Raw genomic sequence first — 22,441 nt, 5'->3', positions numbered from 1 at the left:
AAAACGTTCATCTGAAATAGTCTCTACTGTTGTGATGTGTTTGTGCTGCATTAATGTGGTACAGCGAGCATGTGGGAACATTAGGACTCAATACTATTTGACCCGTGTCAGTCATACTGTATATGTGAGCTCCAGGCATTTCCTTTGTGACACAAGCTCTGGCATCCTAAAGACAAGCTGCGGCTACAGGGAAACACCAGCTATCAGAGTCAGGAGGTCATGTACAACATTTCAAAACGACGTACGGAAACGGCTTCTATGAATAAGAGAACAACAGGCTTTTAAACTGCCACTGAGCACTCCAGAGGGAGGCCCTGCGGTTTTTCACTGTTGTGTGGAGCACATTTATTTATTTATATCGCAGCTTCTTTTCAGGCTAGAGAGAGAGAGCGAGAGAGAGAGAGAGAGAGCGAGAGAGAGAGAGAGAGAGAGAGAGAGAGAGAGAGAGAGAGAGAGAGCGAGAGAGAGCGAGAGAGAGAGAGAGAGAGCGAGAGAGAGAGAGAGAGAGAGAGAGAGAGAGAGAGAGAGAGAGAGAGAGAGAGAGAGAAAAAAAACTTTGGCTTCTGAAGGGTTGTGACAAAGCACTGGGGTGAGAGGAAGTTTCTCTTTTTTATATTTATATATACACTCTCTCCACAGTCAAGAAAATGAAATGGCAGGCAAAGGCAGTCGTCACTAGAGACGCTGGAGTTTAGCCTCCTGAAGGATCCTATTGTGCAGATTCCCTCAGCTGCTGCAGGTAGATTCTTTGACAGCATTTACTCTGGCAGTTTCCTTTCCCACTAAACAGGATGACACAAGCAAGGAAGCAGCATTTATCTGATTGCTCCTGGTTCGCTGTGCCAGTCATATCTGTGCCTTTTAATAATGTCAGTGCAGCAGGCTGCATTTGAATGCAAAAATAATGCCACATCTCATCTGAGCTGAACTGCAAACCAAGACAGGGATCTGTTCATTAAGGTTAAAGTCAGTTTGAATCTAGCTCTTTATTATAATTCGCGTTATTATGAAAATGAATCGCACATCGCAGTTAATGAGTCACACGTGTAATGAGAACACGCGAGACGCTGGTCACAAGTCAAAGCACATTTATTGATATTTCTTTAGAGTACAACTAATCTTCATCATAGCTAATCATAGCAGCAATATGGACACCATCCTCCTGTCCTGAAATGGAGTAATGAAGGTTAAAAGATGTAGCATTTGTTCAAAATTCATTGTTGAAAATTAAATGTTAAAGGGAGACATATCCTGCTCATTCAGGTTCATACTTGTATTTTGGGTTTCTACTAGAGCATGTTTACATTAGGGCTGGCAAAGTTAACGTCATAATAACACGTTAAAGCAAATTTGTTTTAACGCCACTGAATTCTTTAACGCAATTACCCCAATCGATCTATCGGAGGTTGCAGCAGGCATCATATGAAACTAGAAAATCTAAGGAATCCATTGGTACCAATCATGTCATACTAGCTTGTCGTAAAAGGAGGTTAAATAACGCTAGTAAAAACTGTCATGGCCATTTTCAAAGGGGTCCCTTGACCTCTGACCTCAAGATATGTGAATGTAAATGGGTTCTATGGGTACCCACGAGTCTCCCCTTTACACACATGCCCACTTTATGATAATCACATGCAGGTCGGTGCGAGTCATAGTCAAGTCAGTACACTGACAGCTGTTGTTGCCTGTTGGGCTGCAGTTTGCCATGTTATGATTTGAGCATATTGTTTTATGCTAAATGCAGTACCTGTGAGGGTTTCTGGAATATATTTGTCATTGTTTTGTGTTGTTAATTGTATGTTTAATAACAAATATATACAAATATTTGCATAAAGCAGAATATCTGTCCACTCCCATGTTGATAAGAGTATTAAATACATAACAAATCACCCTTTAAGGTACATTTTGAACAGATACAAAATGTGTGATTAATCACGATTAACTATGGACAATCATGCGATTAATCGCGATTAAATATTTTGATCGATTAACAGCCCTAATTTTTTAAATAAAAAATAAAAAAACCCATCAGGGTAAGTGTTTACAATTGAGTCTCTGGACTGGACCATTAGGCTGTATTTGATGAATTTTCAAGAGACCAACTAGAAATACAGTAGAACATTTTTTAAGGCAAATTAAAATAAATACAATTTGCAACAGGCAGGTTAAGGCTAAAATCATACTTACACTCAATAGTACTGAACATTTTCAATTTAATTAATAATGAATTAATTCAATTTTGCAAACCATTTCTCAAGCAGAGTTATTTGCCTCTTTATTTATTTTATAAAATAGGAGAAAAAAAGTCTAAATCCTGCCAAAATTCCAATTCAAACATAATTTCAAGCTCATTTCAAGTCTTTTATCACTCTGCTGTCTGCTCTACTAATTTCACAAAGATGAGATAAATATCGTCTGAAGGAAAATGTTTAAAGTAGCATTAATAGTCACAGTCACCTAATGAATAGTAGCCTATGGAAAAACAACACGCTCTCTGTTTATACATATTCAAGTAAGTAAGGCTCGGCCAAACTGAATTCATTGACATACACACATTGTGACTCTTTTACCAAGTTGACTCATATGACAATATTCAATAAATAAATTGTCTAAATCCTACATAGTTAAACTGAGAAGAGCTGCAACAGCCAGTGACATTTAACCAGAGTTTCAACCGATCAATAAGCCCACAGTCGAGTCCAGACGCCCCAAACCTCTGAGGGTCGTACTGAATTAATCAGGACAAACAAATCAGAAGTGAGTCAGCATCATGCTGTATAGAAAATACTGTTGAATTTACTGATATCAAACTAATAGTGACAATTTATGATGCTATAAGTGTGAGGAGGTATCATCTGGCCCGAAATACAAGTCTGTATATGCTGTTTGTTTTACTACAGCATGCAGGAAGATGGCTGTGGGAGTCAAGGTCAAAATGGAAAGAAGTTATCCGTTTTGGAGCCATCACTGCTGTGTGCTGTGTGACTAGTGCTGTGGAGCCCTCTTTACAAAACACTGTCCAGCGGTCAGTGATCCCTTCAGGTCATGCCAGTAAACAGGATGTTGACTTGCTGATGTGGCTGTGTGCAGAGGGAGAGAAACAGGCCTGCCACTGAAAACACTGCTGCTGGACCAGTGTTGACAGAGATGGCACAGGACACTGGCACTTACAAAGAATGGCTCTCGAACCCCTCAACTAGTGTTTTTCCAACCACATCTCTGGCTCTGATTTGATGCGTAGGGAGGGATACACAAACGGCACCTCAATGCTTCGCTTCCTCTCTGCTCTCGGCTGGAGAAGATACAAAATGTTCTCAAGTTGAGTCAACAAAAGCTCTCACTGACACTTAGACGAGGAGGATCACAGCGGGATGATTGCTGTGCACTTTTTTACGGACTTGAGTAGCTGAACGAAATAAGAGGGATGCCAAAAGGGAAGAGAATAATCTCATGTCTTACCCAGGTCTTTTATACGAGGCAGCACGTTGGTCGTGAAGTTGGTGTATGAGGCGACCTTCGCCTCAGGTGAAGCGATGCCCACGTGGGCCTCGTATATTCTCAGGCTCGTGGGCTTCTTTGGCCGAGGGTGGACTTGCTGGAGAGGAAAACAAAATTAGACAGAATCATGAAAGCACTTTTTCCTTCAAATCGCACACAAAAAAATACAGTATATTTGGTGAGTAATTATGAGCCGCGAGGTCAAAGACAGTGTGGGTTTTGTGGGTCTCTGCATCAATATGAGGCACATAATGGTTCTGCACATATTCAATGTTAACAGATCTATGATTCACACTGTCTGAGTTACACAATGGGAAAGGGATTTGTTTCATACGTAGAACAAATTTCCTGATGGCTACCCACCAGGCCTTATGAACCCACTATTTGAAGTACATGATTGAGCCACTTGTAAATAAAGCGAATGTACTGCCAGTGAGAGGGCTCCTCTAATTAAAACGCTGCGATAAAGAAAGCAAGGTGGTCTTTAATAGCCTCTCATTGTTCTGCTTGTGCACACTTGTGCTGAGGGCGTCAAGTAGCATTGAGACATATTCACCTCTCAGCATCAAGCACCTACATTAAGAATGGCCACAGTAGCTGTGGACATGAGATGTTAGGCTGATTTCAACTGGAACTGAACGTTTCACGCTGCAAGAAATCAAAGCAGCGATGGAAGGACACCGAGCAAACCCAGCGTACGGTCAATCTAGTGACATAACAGGAGGAGATCAGCTCGATAAAACATTTTCTTTTTAATCTATTTAATCTTTTTAACCTTCAAAACAAGAATGTTGTGATGAGGTTTTTAAAATGAAGCCTCAATGTTTTCACACAAAGAAAGGAATCTGATCAGTTTAAACTGTTTTTCTCCTAAATTTGACCTTCTGTGGAATTAAAAACTATTTTTTATTTATTTATTTTTTTTGTTGCATTTGCTGCTGCAGAAAAACACATCATCGCTATTTACATTAAACAATGTCCTCTTGTTGGCAACTCAGAAATGTTTCAAGTAACAAAACATGAAGAAATACAATTACCACCTCGCGGTTTTATGCCTCCGCCAAACAGTTGAGTTGTAGTTTACATCCAAAATGTCAACATTTGATCATATTAGACATTTGTGTGAAATTGTCTTAATTAGTATATGAATTCTTGAGTTATGGCCAAAAACGTGTTTTGTAAGGTCCTGGTGACCTTGACCTTTGAAAACCAAATTCTAATCAGTTCATCCTTGAGTTCAAGTGGACGTCTGTGCCAAATTTGAAGAAATTGGTCCAATTGAAGAATGGACCGGATGGGCGTAAAGATGTACGGACGTACGTACGGACAACCGACCATCGCCGGCGCGGAGGCATAAAAATATACTAGTCTGTTTATGAACAATTGCACTACATTGGTGTTTGGTTTTTTTCAAATCCAATTTTCACCAAGATTTTTGCATTGTTGTTTTTTTGTATTACCCCTTTTTAAATAAAAATCGACAAATAAATCAATAAAAATATAAATAAAAAATATTAAGTAAACACTGATTTTTTATTTTTTTTTAAATAAAACATTACAATAATAACTTACAGTGTAGGGCTGAGGGGGATCCCAGTGAACCCAGTCAAGGACGACAGCTTTCTCCTCCATGTTTACGTACTTTGCCCAGGGCGAGATCCGGTACAGCCGCTCACCATCCTTGGTTTGAACTACCACCTGGGAAAAAAATGACAAATGAGTGTTATGTTATAGCAAGGGCACTTAAACAACGACATAGAGAGGGGACACGACAGACATTTTACATAAGCTGAGAGGAAGGGGACACATAAGCAGACAGAGTACAGACTACATGGTACACATAATAGCGCTGGAAATCACAGTTAAAAACTTACAAGAAGGAGGAATAAAGAATGATAGTATTCAGACTGATGTAAAGTGGAAAAAAGTGCTGCAAAAGTGAAAACGTCATTGCAAAAAAGAGGGAAAAGAATTTGCCAGAAATAACGGTCATGTAGTTAGAGAGGCCTGGCCACAAATCAACAGAGGCTTCAAGTTCCTCTGTGACTCCTGCGTGTTTCTGTCACCGACCGGACGTATGCGGGTTTAAAGTCAGCATTTATTTACATCTTCCAGCCATGAAATGCTCACATCATAAAAGTGTGCTGTTGCTCCCCATCCATTACACAGAAAAGATGGTGCAGATTGTTCAACCAATAAACCAAACATTTTTCAACGTGTCAACATGAAAACCACCCCCCTGCTCTCCAATGCAAAACTCACAGCTTTAAACCTATTATACTGTGCTCCCGGAGAGCACTGGAGATGCAGGACAAAAAAGGCTGCGGTATTGACCAGGATACTTGTTGTGGTGAATCTGGATTCAATGGTAATTATCCTGTGTTTTATTTTTGTGCGACTCCTCTGTTGGTCTTTAACACAGCCACTCGCTGGCCCATCTTGAGAGGGGATTTGAGCCAGGGAGCAATTTAGAAAAATAGGAAATCTAAATCATTATCCTTTTGCCTCTCATCTATTATGTCTGCAATTGAGGATTGGAAGGGGGTCAAATAAGTATAGTTTGGAAATCTAACTGAAAAGTTACTTTGCCTCCATCAGTCAAATAAGAAAGGAGAAAGCCAGCGTGAGAAGCCCACCAAGAAATCGATCCTGTAGTGTTACCCACAGTATGTGCTCGCCCTGTTTGGTCCCCTGCAGGAACGGGCATTAGAACCCAACTAATTCTGGCTACTGTTGTGAAGTAATGACTGTTCCAATGCCACCTGCCTGCGAGCCGTTGGCCAGACCCCCCTCTGGGGTTTTTTCATTATGGCCAGGCCACCTAGGGGTTAGCTGCCTGGCTCCCCTTATGACATGCTTCACAGTTTATAGGATTAGGAAAAGATAGTTGGATAAATGGACTGGCATAAAGCCTGACAGAGCGGTGGTCCTTCAGACAAATTGGCCAGCATTAGGAATATTAAAGGCAAATCTGACTGCTGGGTGAGGGGGTGCATGAGCAGGAAAAACAACTATAAGAGCCGGGTAATATGCGAGAAGTTAAGTGTGGATAAAAAAGTGGGCGTTTGATCGCTGATAATAACACCTCCGTTTCACTTCTCTTCTTGCATACATACAGAGCTCATTGTAAATACTGTACCCACAAAAGGCTTGTTTATGGAGACAAATTGGGCTCTGAACAAAGGGGATAGAAGGGCAAGCTGCTCTACATGAGAGTGATTGGAGCTAGGCTTGTGCTTCCACGAGGGAGTGCTGTGGAACTAATTCTAAAGTGGAGCTCACAGCAAGACAGCCATTCACAGGCAGCGGGGGTGCACAAGGAAAGGCCAGGTGCCAGCTTTTCCATCTGCTTCTTATCGTCCTTAGACTGACCTCCGCTGACAATGGGAGCCGGGCAGCCTGTCCGGGGCGCGGGAGTGTGCCAGCGATGACCCAGTCCCAAGGAGAGTGGCGCCGCGATGCCATCCATTCCATGCCTGGCATCTCATTTCAGGATTATTTCTCATCCATGCTGTTTGCTTGGGAGACAATGCATAATGGGAGGTGCGTCTTTTGCATTTAACCCTGATGAATTATTTACTAGGGCTAAAAACCAATCATGTGGCGTGTTTTGCACAGACAAACACGGCACAAATATCCTGAGGGATACCCGCCGCAGACAGGAGCTGGAATAAGAGCCATCAGTCGGTCTCATCAGGTGTATCTACCCTCCACTGTGCAGATTGTGTACATACAGTCACCTCCCTCCTGCGCGCTGCGAGTGTGACATGTTGTTGACGGCGACATGCCAGGTTTTTCATTCGGTTCATAAGACACCACACATGACAGGGGATCTCCCTCGCACGTTGCAGCGACACGTCCCCGTACCGCGGCGGCGAGATGACACCCACTGAGGGCGTGACAATAGCCATGAAGATGTTCTGTTGTCTACCTTGAGTCTGGTGTTATGATCCACAGCTGGAGACTTGTCATGCTTGGGCGGAATAATCAGCTCCCACTTGCCGAATTCTTTCTTGGTGTAGGGGTGGGAGAACTTGTCCCAGCCATCTATAGGGGAACACAGCGAGGATTTCATCACATCACATTAATTAGTTTACAACACGGACATACAGAACACACATCATACTGATTACTGATCAAAGAAAGCCACGTGATCATAGATGATGCCGATGACAGAGCGGCCCGAGTGGGTACATGAATCTCTCTTGTAGGGCTGCACGATTGTGGCCAAAATGATAATCACGATTATTCGTCAATTTTAAGGACAAAATAATTTTACTGCAATTTTGCATTTAAATAAACAGAGCATTGCTTTAATTTCCATGTTGTGCTACATTGTAACCGTCAAAAATTCTAAATGTTACCCTTTTTGTTATTGTCATCTATAGTGGTTATTTGCATAAAAACACACAATTCAAATGAATAGGAAATAATTATAATGTATATCATAAGCTGCTAGAGCTAGTGTTAGGAAGTTAAACAGGTCATAATTCCCTCTCTAATATCTATTTTATATTGGTGTGAAAACATCTCCTTCAAACAACTGGACTTATTCAAGTTTCTCGCCAAAAACTACATTTTACAAGATTACATTTGAACGCATCATGATAGCGTTATAATATACCGTCGCCCAACACTCATTTTTACTGAGCAGAGTGAACACACCATAATGTAGCTCAATGGACCTTCTGTTAAAGGCAGACAATGATTACTTTACGCGATTACTCTGAGCAGCATCATGGGAATGATTAACTATCTATTATTACCCGGCGTTGTTGAATACTTGATTCTGATTGGTCAATCACAGTTTTCTGCAGTCTGTTATTTCTTTATAACAGACCGTTGCTATGGGCGCAGTTCTGATGTCGGATTCTGGCGGACTGTTTTTGTGTCAAATTATTGATTTCTTAAGTGAGTAGCCGTGTAATAAGCGGGATAATGTACAGCTAGCGGGTCATTGTTGTGAAAGAAACCCCTTCGCTCTCCGCTCCGAGTCGGGGTTTCTTTCACAACAATGACTGGCTCGCTTCACATTATCCCTTACATAAGTGTCTGATTAAGCTAGTTGTTCCAAATGTTTTTAAGGTTGTTCCTCCACGGCTTATTTTGGACTTGCAGTTGTGACAAATTGCAGCTTTATGTCTTCTTCACTCACACTGAAGAACTTCCACACCAACGACATGTTGCGTGTGTGTTTGTCTGACGTTACCGTCTGTGCCGCTGTGTGCCGACGTAAAACCATCATGTGGTGGCGGTAAAAAATCGGATATATGAGACTGCTGAAAACGTCCGGCTTCGATCGGCTGCTGACTGACGGTTCATCTCTAGCTGTTAGTTTAGGAAACGCTTCATTTATGCAGCAGAGTTTTCTATGAGCGGAGCATTTTAAACGTCAATATCGCAGTCGATCACGTCCATTCAATTGTGGGAAGCCAAAATCGTGATCGCGATCAATATTCGATTAATTGTGCAGCCCTACTCTCTTGGTATGAAGTGATCACAATCTCTCTCTCATAATTCATAACTCCTTCTTGTTGTTTTCGCACCGCTCGCTTGTATCCTGTGACTTTTGCAACAGTGAGTAAAGCAGCAGGCTCAGTCATCTAAAAGAAAAAAAAAACCTGATAAAATACCACTTCACTGCTCATTGAATTACATCTCTGAGGGAACAACAGAGAGGCGTTACGTTCACAACCTGCTGATGCCACATTACCAATTGTCATTGACTGACAGGAACGTATCAGGACACAAAGCAGCCACCTTGGCGTGTCAATTTAGGATGTCGTTTTTATTCAGTAATCCATATCTGTTTGCTATTCATGAGCAAAAACAACGTCAGGGTAGAAAATGAATCATAGGAGATGCTCCAGAAGTGACCGGGCACAACACCAGCACTTTTCACAGGCAGGGCAGGCCAAGGCACATTTTTTTTTTTTTTTTACAATTTATTTATCTCCCTTTGCTTAAACTGCTCTAAAAAAAAAACCACAGTGCATTATGCATCCAACCTGCACCATATTCATGACTAGGGCTGCTGGGCTGTTTCCACATTTACTATGAAATTGAAATCAAATAATATGACTGAGCCGTGTCAAAATGTAATCTCTCACAGAATTGAATGTTGGAATTGAGCTGCTGCCCAAGGTCCTGGGAAGATAATTAAAAAAAGGGGAAAGGAGCGGGGGAAATATGGGAAGAGCGAACGGCAGCAACAGAACTAACTAGCACGAAAAATGTGTAGGGACAATAAACAAATTGACAAATCTCCGCTTTTGCGCACAGTATCAATCTGAAGGTATTACTATTAGCATTTGCTTTCCTTTATCATGACCCGCAGGGTGTCACTTCAGAATGGCACGGAGGCAAGTGTTTGTTGCCGTGGTATCTGAGTTATGTGCAAAGGTTGGAATTCTTTCACCATCCTTCTTGTTATTCATTATTTTCTATTATTAAATTTTTTGTTTGTCCGTTGAGAGTAATATATTACTCCTGGCGTGTGTAATAAATGCATTAATATATTTGATAAAAGAAAGAAAATGACACTGAGAGCTTGTATTGCCTTGTATATCTATTTGATAGATGAGAGCAAGTCTCATTTAATCTTCTTAATGATGACAAAAAATAAATAATCTTGCTGCATTTTCACAGCCAACATTAAGTGAAAATAACACTCAAAAGACTATTAACCTGAAATTACTTTGAAAGTTGGGACCGGAGGGAATAAGAGATTTCAGTGCACACAGAGGTTGCACTCTCTCAACAACTTTGCAGGCGATGATGAAATAACCAGCTACTAAAATATTAACAAACACTCCCACATTCAAAAGAACCCTCTTCGGTATGCAAGTTTACCCTGTGTAATCAATATTTTCCACATTCCCCTACTCCCAGGTTGGTTGATCAAAAGGGCTGATACCCTTGTGCCGCCGTTCTCTCCGCTTTTTCTTAATTTTTGGCCCCTTTGTGTTCGAGAGTGCAGAAATGTCAAATTTCTTATTTAATGCACCGTGAAGATATGCAACCTTCCTGTTAGCACTGAAATCTCTTTGTCCTTTTTGGGTCCCAACAGTGGATGTAACTCTACGGTAAAGTATCATTTCCTTTTCAGTAATCTGACTTAATATTGAAAATGTATTGCTATTATGGATGAAGCACACTTTCATCTATCAGTTTGCTGCATGATTCATGTCAAAACAAATAAAAAAGACTCACTATTTTGTCCAAACAATAACTATGGAAGTTAAAGCGGCAGTAGGCAGAATGTTTCTGGCATCATTGGGCAAAAGTTCCATAATAACCTTTCAACATATTGTAATTCAAGTGTTCTGAGAGATAACTAGACTTCTGCACCTCCTCATGGCTCTGTTTTCAGGCTTTAAAAATCTAAAGCCCGTGACGGGAGACTTTGGCCAATCACAGGTCAATTCAGAGAGAGAGCGTTCCTATTGGCCGTTCATTCAGCGGAGGCAGCTGTCAATCACTCGTGAACACCGATCAAATTCAATCGATTCAGATGAGGAACAGAGGAGGATCTGTCGGCAGCTCCCCCCGTCGTCCCAGTTGTAAGCGAACTAAGCGGAAGCGGAAGCGGAAACATGCAGGGACTCTGCTTAAAAGTGTGATTTGTGCGCCGCCTCTTTGAAGATGTGCAGCTGTGAGCTTCAAAAGGCCAAAAGTCTGGACATGAACCGAAGCTGCTCTGAGTGCAGAGATAGCATCACTTGAGGTGTTCCACCGCTGGGATGAGACGTAAATACACCACTACATACCAGCATGCAGAGTAGTTCTACTTATACCAGCATTACTTAAAGCTGCAGTGGGTAGAAATGGAGCAAATATGAATAAAAAATGTTATTTTTATAAAACGGTCGCTATATCCTGACAGTAGTGCATGAGACAGATAATCTGGAAAAAACAAATCATGTGCCTCTGTGTCCTCCGGTGCTCCTAATCTCATCTACAAAATTTCACAGACTGAAATATGAATCAATATTCTGTTACTGTAATGCCTATTTCTCACATAAAATGTTTTCAGAAACATTTTGTAGTGTACTGTTTAGCTGTAAAAGGAGAAAGTTTGCTCCGGCTGGTGGGCGGTGCTTGGTATTTCCTCTACTGATCTCAACATGGCTGTGAACATCACACGGCTGACATGTTGCTCAGTAGCCGACAGTTCACCTCAGGCTACTTACTGAAGTCACCGGCGAGGAAAAGGACCTCTGCCGCCGGAGCCCACTCGAAAAAAATCAGGCTGTTGTCCGGCTGTCGATGCACACCGAAGGTCTTGTAGCTGCGCGTGAACTGGTCAAAGCCTCCTTCCGCCTCTTCCAGCTGTAAAAGCTGCTTCTGTAGGAGTTCATACCTTCAAACCACAGAGAGCACACACAAAACGGGATGAGTTCAATGGATACAGTGGATACACAATCTGTTGGAAGCACACAATGTTATATATCATCAGTGATGCTGAATTTATTTACTTTCTGACAACCCCCCGAAGAACATCAATTGCATTCTGGTCTGGCTGTTACGTGTGGGTGGAGAGTGAAATAACAGTAGCAACTGAGACAACTGTTTCCCCAGCTTTCTCTCTGTGTGACTGCTGGAAGTCAGTGTAAATATAGTGAGTCCAGGATTTGAGGTTTAAATTCAGTTATTTTTTATACAAAACCTGATTTAACTGTGGAATATTCATGTATTGTAATAGTTTACATATAACAAACACGGTAACAAACTACTGCACTCCACAGGAAGGATAATACAGTGGAAATTATAATAATAAATAATGATATAACTCTTTTTTTCTTCTGGTAAGTACTCACCATGGCAACACAAGATGTACACACAACATATCAGCACACAACTAGTCATCAAATTGAAATGACTGGGGAGGAAGATATTCATCAGCCCCTCTATTGTAGCCTGTCAGTGTTATCACTTATCACCCATTAACAACTATTCTGACAATACAGTTAGTGGTGTGAAAGCAATTTTCAAAATCATTGGTCACACTCACATGTCATTCCAGCACAATCAAAAATCTATTTCACTGAGTAATTCATTATTTCCACTCATTTCAGTGTAATTAACAGTCTTTAATTTAACGGGTTGCCCAGTTTTTTTGTTTTTTTTAAATGGCTTGACGTTTTACAGTGGAGTTTTCCTTTAAGGCAGGCATAAAACTACTAATGATCTATACAAATTCTTTCTTTGAGTAATGATTAATGGAAACAGGCATTCTAAACTCAATAAATCAAGCTACAATACAAACATAAATAAGCACTTTAATGATGATGTTGTTTCAAACATTTCCAATTAATTAAGTACTATACTTGTTATTCTACCAACAGTCCCTGTAAAATGGGATTTTGTGTCTTAGATTAAAGGTCCAGTGTGTAGGATCTGGTGGTGTCTAGTGATTAGGTGAGGAAATTGCAACCAACCGAAGCCTCTCCCGTGCGCCAAGCGTGTTGGAGAGCTACGGTGGTTGATGCAAAAACGCCAACGGCCCTCTCTAGAGCCATCTGGAGCAGAGCCAGTGCGTAGGGTGTGTGTGTAGTTGGGAAGTGAGTGGTGAAGTAAGAGAGAGAGAGAGAGAGAGAGCGGCGGCAACAGGAGATAATAATGTTATCGACTCCAGCCCAAGCAGGAAAAGTTAACAGAGTTTGGTTTGTCCGTTCCGGGCTACTGTAGAAACATGGCGGTGCAACATGGTGGACTCCGTGGAGAGGACCCACTCCCTATGTAGATATAAACGGCTCATTCTAAGGTAACAAAAACACAACAATTCTTATTATCAGGGGATTGTACACTAAAGAAAACATACTTATTAACATTATATTCCATTTCTGCCAATAGATCCCCCTAAATGTTACACACTGTTCCCTTAAAGCTGCGGTCGGTAACTTTGAGCAAATATGTTATTTTTTTTGTATAAAACGGTCACTATATCCTGACAGTAGTACATGAGACGGGTAATCTGTGAAAAAATCCTCCTCCTCCTCCTCTGCCTCCTCCTCGTGCTCCTAATGGCATTTGCAAGACTTCAACATGCTCGAAGGAAAACAACCAATCGGGGCAGAGGAGTCTCAAACACTGCTCGCAAAACTCACAAACTCCAGTCAAATTAGGCAGCGCTGATCAAATATGAATCAATATTCTGTTATTGTAAGGCCTATTTCACGCCTCAAATGTTTTCAGAAACATCTTATAGTGTACTGTTTAGCTCTAAAAGGAGAATTTGTGACTCGGCCGCCATGTAGAGAACGGCAGAGCCAAAACCAAGCACCGCCCACCCATCGAGTTTCGCGAGCAGTGATTGACAGCTGCTGTAGAGACTCCTGTGCTCTGATTGGTTGTTTTTGTTTGGGCACGGTGACATCTTACAAATGCCATTGTGAGCAGAGGAGGACACAGAGGAACATGATTTATTTCACAGATTATCTGCACTATACTATCTATTTGCTCAAAGTTACCGACTGCAGCTTTAAATAAGTGAACACCAACCAGAAGACAGGTTTTGAGATAAGTTTAACTGTTTAAATGTTGTGTATTGTATGCATGAAAATGTTTCTTATAGTTTGCACATATTTAAAGCAATATTGCAGCACATGCTGTGTAGCAAGCGCTGCATCTTAATGTTTCCATGCTAACGCTATCTCTTCGAGGTCCTACCTCGGGATGGAAACCGGCCTCGTGCCCTCAACAATGTGTGACCACGGGCGTATCCTGAGAGATAAACCGCTGTCTGTTACCTTCAACTGGGAAGGATAGACTAACTACTTTGCAATTTATCTCACTTAAGTTCCTGCAGCCAGCTGGTGTCCATATCAGATTCCCCCCGGTACAGAAAGCCTCTTTCAGCCAGCTGAGTTAAGTGCACTCTCTCCCCTATAGCCCCGGAGCCAAGCTCAGGCTGGCCTGTGAATGCCCTGGGGCTAGTGATGATGGGCTGAAGTAACAGCGCAATTTCTCAGCAGCTGCTCCCTGTGTTGAGCATAGTGGATACAGACAGTACTTGCCAAATGTAAACCTTTAAAGTCCAACCAATGATGCCACATGCCTCCTTTGCCACTTTGTCACCATTTCAAGAATATGCTGAAAGGAAGGACAAAGGGGGGGGGGGATTCACATGAGGGCAGAGCTCCACTGCCACAATATTAATAGGCATGAAAGTCATGCCTATGATTATGACAAGTGAGTCCCAGAAGGTTGGACCTGTGGGAATAGGGAGCCAAAATCCGGTATGGATGCAGTATTCAGCGCACATCTCTCGTGTCTGTTTTCCACTTGAGATTGCAGCGAGGAGGCGAGATGAGACCACACACCACAAATGAATTGTGCGCCTATAAAGAAACAATTCATTCCAGGAAGTCATTAACAGAGTAGAAGCTACAGTAGAGGCAAAATCAAAACTTTGATTTATATTCCTCTTATTGATAATTGGACAGAAGCTGTCTGCGAGCACCATCGCTGTCCTCTGTGCCCTTGTCTCTACACATTTTACTTTGATGAAGTTGTCACTCCATACTGGCACTGGTGCCACATCTCTAACCTTTCCACCCGTTTTTCTACAGTTTATGACTATATCTATAGCACGGGACTGCACTTGGTATCCATAGGACAACATTTAGCCATAAAACACTCTCCCCTCAAGCTGCAAAGAGCCGAGTGTGACCATTTCATCACGTATATGGCAAGCCTTTTTTTCCTAATGAAGGCAAGTCAATGTTTGAACTGGAGCTCAGTTCATAACTGTTGTCTTCAGTTAAAAGCCATCACTTTTAGTAGGTTATGAGGCAATTTGAAAGCTATGAAAGCAATTTTGCCAGCTCACTCAACCTATTTAAGCTAAAATTACATCCAACGGATGTACATGTTCACAAACAAATAGCAATAAAAAAAGCGTTTTTGAGTGACACTTCAAACACAGTCTTTATGTGGCTCAAATGTAATAATCCATCCATCCATTATCTGTAACCGTTTATCCCATTCGGGGTCGCGGGGGTGGGGGGCTGGAGCACATCACAGGGCTGACACACAGAGACAGACCACCATTCGCGCTCACATTCACACCTACGGGACATTTAGAGTCAGTTTGGACTGTGGGAGGAAGCCGAAGACTGCGGAGAAAACCCACGCTAACATGGGGAGAACATGCAAACTCCACACATTATTTTCATTATCGATTAGTTGTTTGGTCTATAAAATGTCACACAATGGTGAAAAATGTCAATCAGTGCTTCCCAAAGCTCAAATTGACAACATAAATATCTTGTTTTGTCCACAACTCAAAGATATTCAGTTTAGTGTCATAGAGGAGTAAAGAAACCAGAAAATATTCACATTTAAGAAGCTGAAATCAGAGAATTTTGACTTATTTTTTTTAAATGACTCAAACCCATTAATCGATTATCAAAGTAGTTGGAGATTAATTTAAAGGTCTTATTGGTAACAGTAGATACATCAAAAAAATACATCCACAGAGCTTTAAGAAATGTGCCGAATAAAAGTATGGCTTTTCCTGAAAAAAATTATTTGGTTGTGAATTAATCATTTTAAAAATGTTGGCTTGTGAGCCAAGAGTAAAACGACGTTGGTATCACGTGGTATCTCTGGGTCGACAGTTAGTGTGGAAAAAATGGATAAATGGCTGAGACTGACGGTAAGTAACTGGCAACGACTTGTTGTGAAGTGAATGCAATGGAACAGGGGAGGGAGAATGAGTCATCTAGTGGCTGAATGTTATCAACAGCACCTTTAATAGTTGACAACTGTCGCAGCTCTAATCTTTTGTCGAGGAGCATTTACTTTGGCTACGACTTGAAGTCAAAATGTGGAGGATTGTTATGGGATTGTGCCATGTTTATCATTTGTTTGGTATGTATCGCTGTCAGTCCCAGTGTCTTTACTGATAATACCACTAAATATAATATTTTCAGAAATGTTCAAATTGAAGGGCTTTAAGATTATATAAATATTCCTTAAGTGTCAGTAAGATATGAGAGTCCTGAATCCAATGGTTCCTGACACGATGCTGCTCTTCAGCTGCCCTCAAATGTATTTCCTAATTGCAAGTTAAACACATGAGAGACTAATTTCAGTGTAACACCGGGCAGGGAAAGTTTCCGTTTCCTTAAAGAGCTGCTATATGGTGAGCGTTGGATGCATATAGTATTTAACATGAATTAAAGTTAAATGTGATGGACTGCATACATTAGTACTTGGCATTCTCGATCAATAATGAAAAGTGCAATAATTGTTTTTTTGACCACTTGGGGGCAGTGGAAGACGTAAACACACCTTGATATGGCGAACTTGTTAGCAAACAACTACTTATTCACACACCCAGCAGACATGGAGCAACATTATCACTCATTTGGAGTCAACATTCGCTTCCCTTTTAGCTCTGTTTTGCTCTCCGCCAACTCCAGAAGGAAATATTTGGCTCTTTAGCTGCTAAACGCTCCACTGTGCTCACCAGCTTGTCGCGAACTGTGTCTGTCTGCCTCTTGGAGCTGCTGGGCAGGAAGCCTACAGTGGGTTTATCAGAGCTTTTTGCTGAAAATAGCTGCCTGCTGTGGCTATAAATGACACTGACGACAGCAGTCAGACTGAATCAGAAGAGTGAGGTTACAGAACGGCCATGGAACCAAAACAGTGAGTTCAAACACGCTGAAAGTCTCCTGTTACATGCACATAGTCATGTGACCCATTGTTAGTGTAAAAATGTTCATTATAGCAGATCAGATTTATGAAATACACAACCTTGAATGATCAGTTATCATGCATGCCTGAACTTTATGAAAGAAGAGAGACTGATCACCACTTCTCAAAGGAACAAAGCAATATTTCAGTTTCTGCTGCTCATTGTCAGGTAGTACACGGCGAGAGACACTACTAATCCCTGTAGCCACAAATTACAAAAGAGTCTTGTCGTGTCCCCTATTCAGTGGTAATAGAGCAGCAGGAGATTATAGATGTGAGACACAGATTACAGTCCTCCTGGCTCTCTTATCTCTTGGTTTGGATAACTGTTCTTTATCTATAGAGATACTGGAGAAAATATCATATGGTACAACTGAGACATTAAACTTACAGATATTATTGCACACAGCTAAATTGGAAGTGACAGACATCAACCTTCTGTCAAATCACTTCAGGTCAATGTCGGATGCATTTCTGCTTCTTCTCAAACAGTAAAGTTAACCCAATATTCCTTAAAACGAAGAATATTCCTTAAAAATACATGCTTGTTCTTCATTTTTTGGTTGCTTCCAATTGGATCATGTTGATACACAACTTTTTACGAGTTGAGACTAAGACTAGTAAGCCACTGAAAGTGGGACCTATGGAGAAAGCTCACCTACAAGAGAAGAGATATAGGCTCAGAAGTCACAAGAGAAAGTTAATCAGTTAGCGAAAGCTCTCCTAAAAAATCAAAGCTAGGGTTCGGGAGGTGCTGGAGAAGGTGGTTTAGTGAAGATCTCATTGATGAGAAAGCTGAGGCTCAGAGGGTACTCAAGATAGCAGAGCAGCTGGGGGACGCTCTCCTGAATAAGAGAAACGAGGCTCAGAAACAGCTGGAGAGACTTGACTTGAGGAGAAGCTGTAGAAGATCGATCATCTGCAGAAGCAGGAGGAGAAGGTCTCCCTCCCCCAGGGCCACAGAGGAGGTCAAAGAAACCCTGCAGGAGGCAGAGCTGGAGAGGGAAGGAAGGAAAGGGCAGAGCAGCGTGACGTCCAGGCTGGATGATATGGAGACAAAGAGTCCAAGAAGAAAAGTTGGAGAGCCAGGCTCTGCTGCCTGGCCCCGGTAGAACTATTTCACCCCCAACAGGAGCTCTCTCAGAATTGTCTTCCAGAGGTTTCGTCTCATTTACGTTATATGCATTGTTTATTTTGGTGAGTTTTTTCTTGGATTCTTAGAAAACATGGCAGCCTGGGTTGAGAACCTTAATGTGAAACTGGCTAAACAAAATCTTGATTTGATTAGACATTCAGTCTTACAGTTCAATGAATACAAAATAATCTAATAATTCCTGCATTGTTTCATTGATATAGAAGTTTGGTAACACGTTCTATGACACCCATGTCTATAATGCATTATAAACACACTTACAATGCATTACAACTGTATAATTATAGCTATAAGCACTCATAAATATTAATAATGATTTATAAGCAGAAGTATAACACATCATAAAGCATTTTATAATGACTTATAAGGTCAAGTATTACAATACTTCATAATTGCTGGTAACTCACTGACATTATAATCGTTTTATAATGCATTATAATCACTGTTATGATGGATTACAATGAGATCATAAATTACTCTAAGTGGTCATTGTTTACTTTGAGTAAAGTAAAAAAATATTTTTAAGTTTTGTGTGTTGTTCTGGCATAGATTTAATGATTTTTTTCCCCACTTTACTTAAATGACCACTTAGAGTAACTTACACATTATAAGGTATTATAAAAAGTATTATAATGTATCACAACTACGGGAAATATAATACTCTATAGTCCTTGCAAAAATTATTAACTATTATTATACTTGACCTTATAAGTCATTATACTATGCTTTATAGTGTGTTATGATTATTATTATGAATATTTATGAATGCTTATTACTATGATTACACAGTGCTATAAGCAGAATATAACATATTATAAGTTTATAATGAATTATAGACACGTGTATAGACACGTGTTACCGTAAGTTTCCGTAAGTTTCCGTAAGTTTCTCCACAGTGAACATAGTCTAACTTTAACCAGCTGTACAGACACAATGTTGGAGGGAAACTATAAAACTTTGGACATTAGATGCAAACAAAGTGAGGTGGTGCTGCATCACTGAATATTTAAAACAAGTCACAGTCGACCTGTAATATGTTGTTTTCTGTTTTCGGTTAATACAACACATCTAGTACCACCAATATGTGAAACTCTAACTGTAAAACTTTATGTTTCAACAAACTTTTGATTTGCACAGAGCTCCTGAGGTCAACACGAGTTCACTGAATATAGTCCGGTCAATTTCAGCCAATTCATTTGGATGCCGCTCTAACCTCAGCGAAAAAAGGACATTTTTTGCTTCCTTTTCTACAATGTTAATTTCATCTTCGTCGTGTGTGAAAGGAATCTTTGGGCTGGCTTTATTCTAGACTATTAACAGTAGTTTTGATTTACAGAATAATTTTGATTCTCCAAACCATTTGGTTATTGGTGGTTAAGATAACAACAGTGAGTCCTACAGTGCTTTCAAGATCACTGCAGATTCTAGATTCATAATACCTGTATGCAAATTCTAAAGTTTTAGAAATGTTGTGGTTTCAAAGTGACCCAATTAATCAAATGGATGGATCAGAGAAATCAAGTCAAAGAATTGTTCTGACCTCTCACTGTTCAGACAAAAAGCTCTGCATTTGACAGAAGGAGATAAAGCAGAGCTCATCTATTTCTGGGGGGGCTCAGAGTTTGTAACTGGATAATATACAGTCACAGTCAAAAAAAAAATCTGCACTCAAACTTTTAAACATCAGTATTAGATGAGTTCTCAACTAAATTACAGTCGCAGTTTAAAAGCTTTAGTCGTGATTATAATCCATGTTTTCAAATTCTCTACAGAGCAGCTGAACTTTGTAACTTGTTCATACCCTCACTGTTAGACAATCGGGCATCTAAATTTAGAGTGAGTGTTCAGGTCTGTTGCATTGTGTATGACTGATGGTGACAGCTGAAGCACAGAGGTGTCAGGACAGTCTACAGCAGCCTGGAGAAACACAAGCACTGGAGTAAAAAAGCTCCTCTCTTACAGTTCTCAGCTCGCCCACGGGGCCTCCACACGGCCCGGCGGCAAGGTCACTTTCAAATAATGCCATTAATGTCCTCCTTTGACTAAGTGCATTAATGAGGCTAAAAAGGGGACCTGAACATTGAGGTTGATTGATGAAAGCTAAACTTTCCCGCTAACCTCATACCTTTGTTGACCCTCAAGCAAGGTGACAGGAAAATAAATGCAGCCGAGGCTGCCTTTGAAGAAGGTACATAAAACATTCACTCGTTATAATTAGGGCTGTCAAAGTTAACGTGGTATAATAACGCGCCAACGCAAATTTATTTTAACGCCGCCACTAATTTCTTTAATGCATTAATGCAACTTGTGATTTTTAGGTTGCCGCGGGCTCAGGTTTAAAGTGAAGATACTGGCATCATATGAAACTAGAAAAACCTGAGGAATCCATTGGTGTCAATGACCTCTGACCTCAAGATATGTGAATGTAAATGGGTTCTAAGGGTACCCACGAGTCTCCCCTTTACAGACATGCCCACTTTATGATAATCACATGCAGTTTGGGGCAAGTCATAGTCAAGTCAGCACACTGACACACTGACAGCTGTTGTTGCCTGTTGGGCTGCAGTTTGCCATGTTATGATTTGAGCATATTTTTATGCTAAATGCAGTACCTGTGAGGGTTTCTGGACAATATATGTCATTATTTGGTGTTGTTAATTGATTTCCAAAAATAAATATATACATATATTTGCATAAAGCAGCATATTTGTCCACTCCAATGTTGATAAGAGTATTAAATACTTGACAAATCTCCCTTTAAGGTACATTTTGAAGAGATAAAACAAATGTGCGATTAATCGCAATTTAGTATAGACAATCATGTGATTAATCACAATTAAATATTGTAATTGATTGACCTAGATCGAGCCCTAGTTATAATACAAATTCCTATCAACTATTAAGGAACTGTAAGTTGCCCTTTTTTCCACTTATCTTTAATTCCTGTATTTTAGCTCGTTACTTTCCAGTCAGAGCACATGCATCTGTAGTCATCACTTCAAAGTCAATGATCGGTTTTCCTTTAAATATATTGCATCACCATCACAAGCATAAAACTAAGACTTATTGCTGTGTTTTCACTTTGAAATGAGTTGTGATGACATACTCAAATCTTTGCAAAAACTCTTTGCCGTAATAAGCAGCACTCCCAATCAGTGGCGGCCGGCCAATAGAGGGCCACGGGGCCTGGCCCCACCCACCTTGAGCCACCAAAAAAAAAAAAAAAAATTATAAAATTATTAATTATAAAAATTCTAAAAATTCTAAAAATTGTCAATATGTGTGTTTTTGACCTATGGAATATACCCGTAATATTTGTAAAATAGGATAACTGCGCCAAATATCTGCTTTCCTCCTTGAACTCTCTGCTAGTGCACCTCTCAGCTGCTCTGCTGCACGTGCACTTTCTGGGGCCAAATGGATTTGGCCCAAGGAAGGCGGGTCTAATAAGCAGTACAGCCAATCACTGATTAAAGATATATGATTACAAGCATGAATGACATACAATTCATCCAATCAGCGCCGTAAAAAAGACTTCCGGGAGGGCCAAACTGATTTGGCCCATGGTGTGCGCGCGCACGTTCACGTGTGTCTCTCTCTGTTCTCGTCAGGGCTCATGTCAGTTCTCGCGTGATCTTGTCTTCTCGTCTCTCGCTTCTCTCCACTTCTCTTCTCTCACAGCCCATTTCCTTTATAAATGATCTGTCGTATGTTATATTAACATACTGAATTGTATGAATAAGATGTCCTTATGTCAGTGTTGGAATAAATGATAAAAATGTAACTGCAAAGTAGTAATGCGTTTTTGATACCTTTTTTTGCATTGAGTCGTACTAGGATGTTTGTTGAAATTGATTGGCCCTACCCAAAAAAAAATCCACCAGCCGCCACTGCTCCCAATGCTCCCGACTTTCATTTGGTCCAATTTAGGAGATACATGGTGCCACAAGCTGCAAAATCCTTGCAGCCCTTCCTGCAGACTTGCGCAACAGGAAGGGTAAATAATGAAGCATGTCAACAGAGCAACGCTCACTGGGGCTGTAACCTGTGTGCTGCATCAACGCTTGTTTTCACATTCATTCTGAA

At 40.7% G+C, this 22,441-nt stretch overlaps 1 protein-coding gene across 1 annotated transcript in view; it reads right to left on the bottom strand.

The window, feature by feature from the left end:
• The window catches only part of gbe1b (glucan (1,4-alpha-), branching enzyme 1b), a 99,344-nt gene that overhangs the window by 73,691 nt on the left and 3,212 nt on the right, over positions 1-22,441 (bottom strand). Inside the window, exons 2-5 of the mRNA XM_074640381.1 lie at positions 11,691-11,860; positions 7,430-7,545; positions 5,071-5,196; positions 3,460-3,595 (exon numbers count right to left, since the gene is read on the bottom strand). Of these exons, the coding sequence (XP_074496482.1) occupies positions 3,460-3,595; positions 5,071-5,196; positions 7,430-7,545; positions 11,691-11,860 (548 nt within the window). The remainder of the gene's footprint in view (positions 1-3,459; positions 3,596-5,070; positions 5,197-7,429; positions 7,546-11,690; positions 11,861-22,441) is intronic.

The sequence above is a fragment of the Sebastes fasciatus genome, chromosome 7 (genome assembly GCF_043250625.1).
Source record: "Sebastes fasciatus isolate fSebFas1 chromosome 7, fSebFas1.pri, whole genome shotgun sequence".
Classification (NCBI taxonomy): Eukaryota; Metazoa; Chordata; class Actinopteri; order Perciformes; family Sebastidae; genus Sebastes; species Sebastes fasciatus.
Note: the sequence above shows the minus strand (reverse complement) of the source record. Positions and strands in the feature narration are given on the sequence as shown.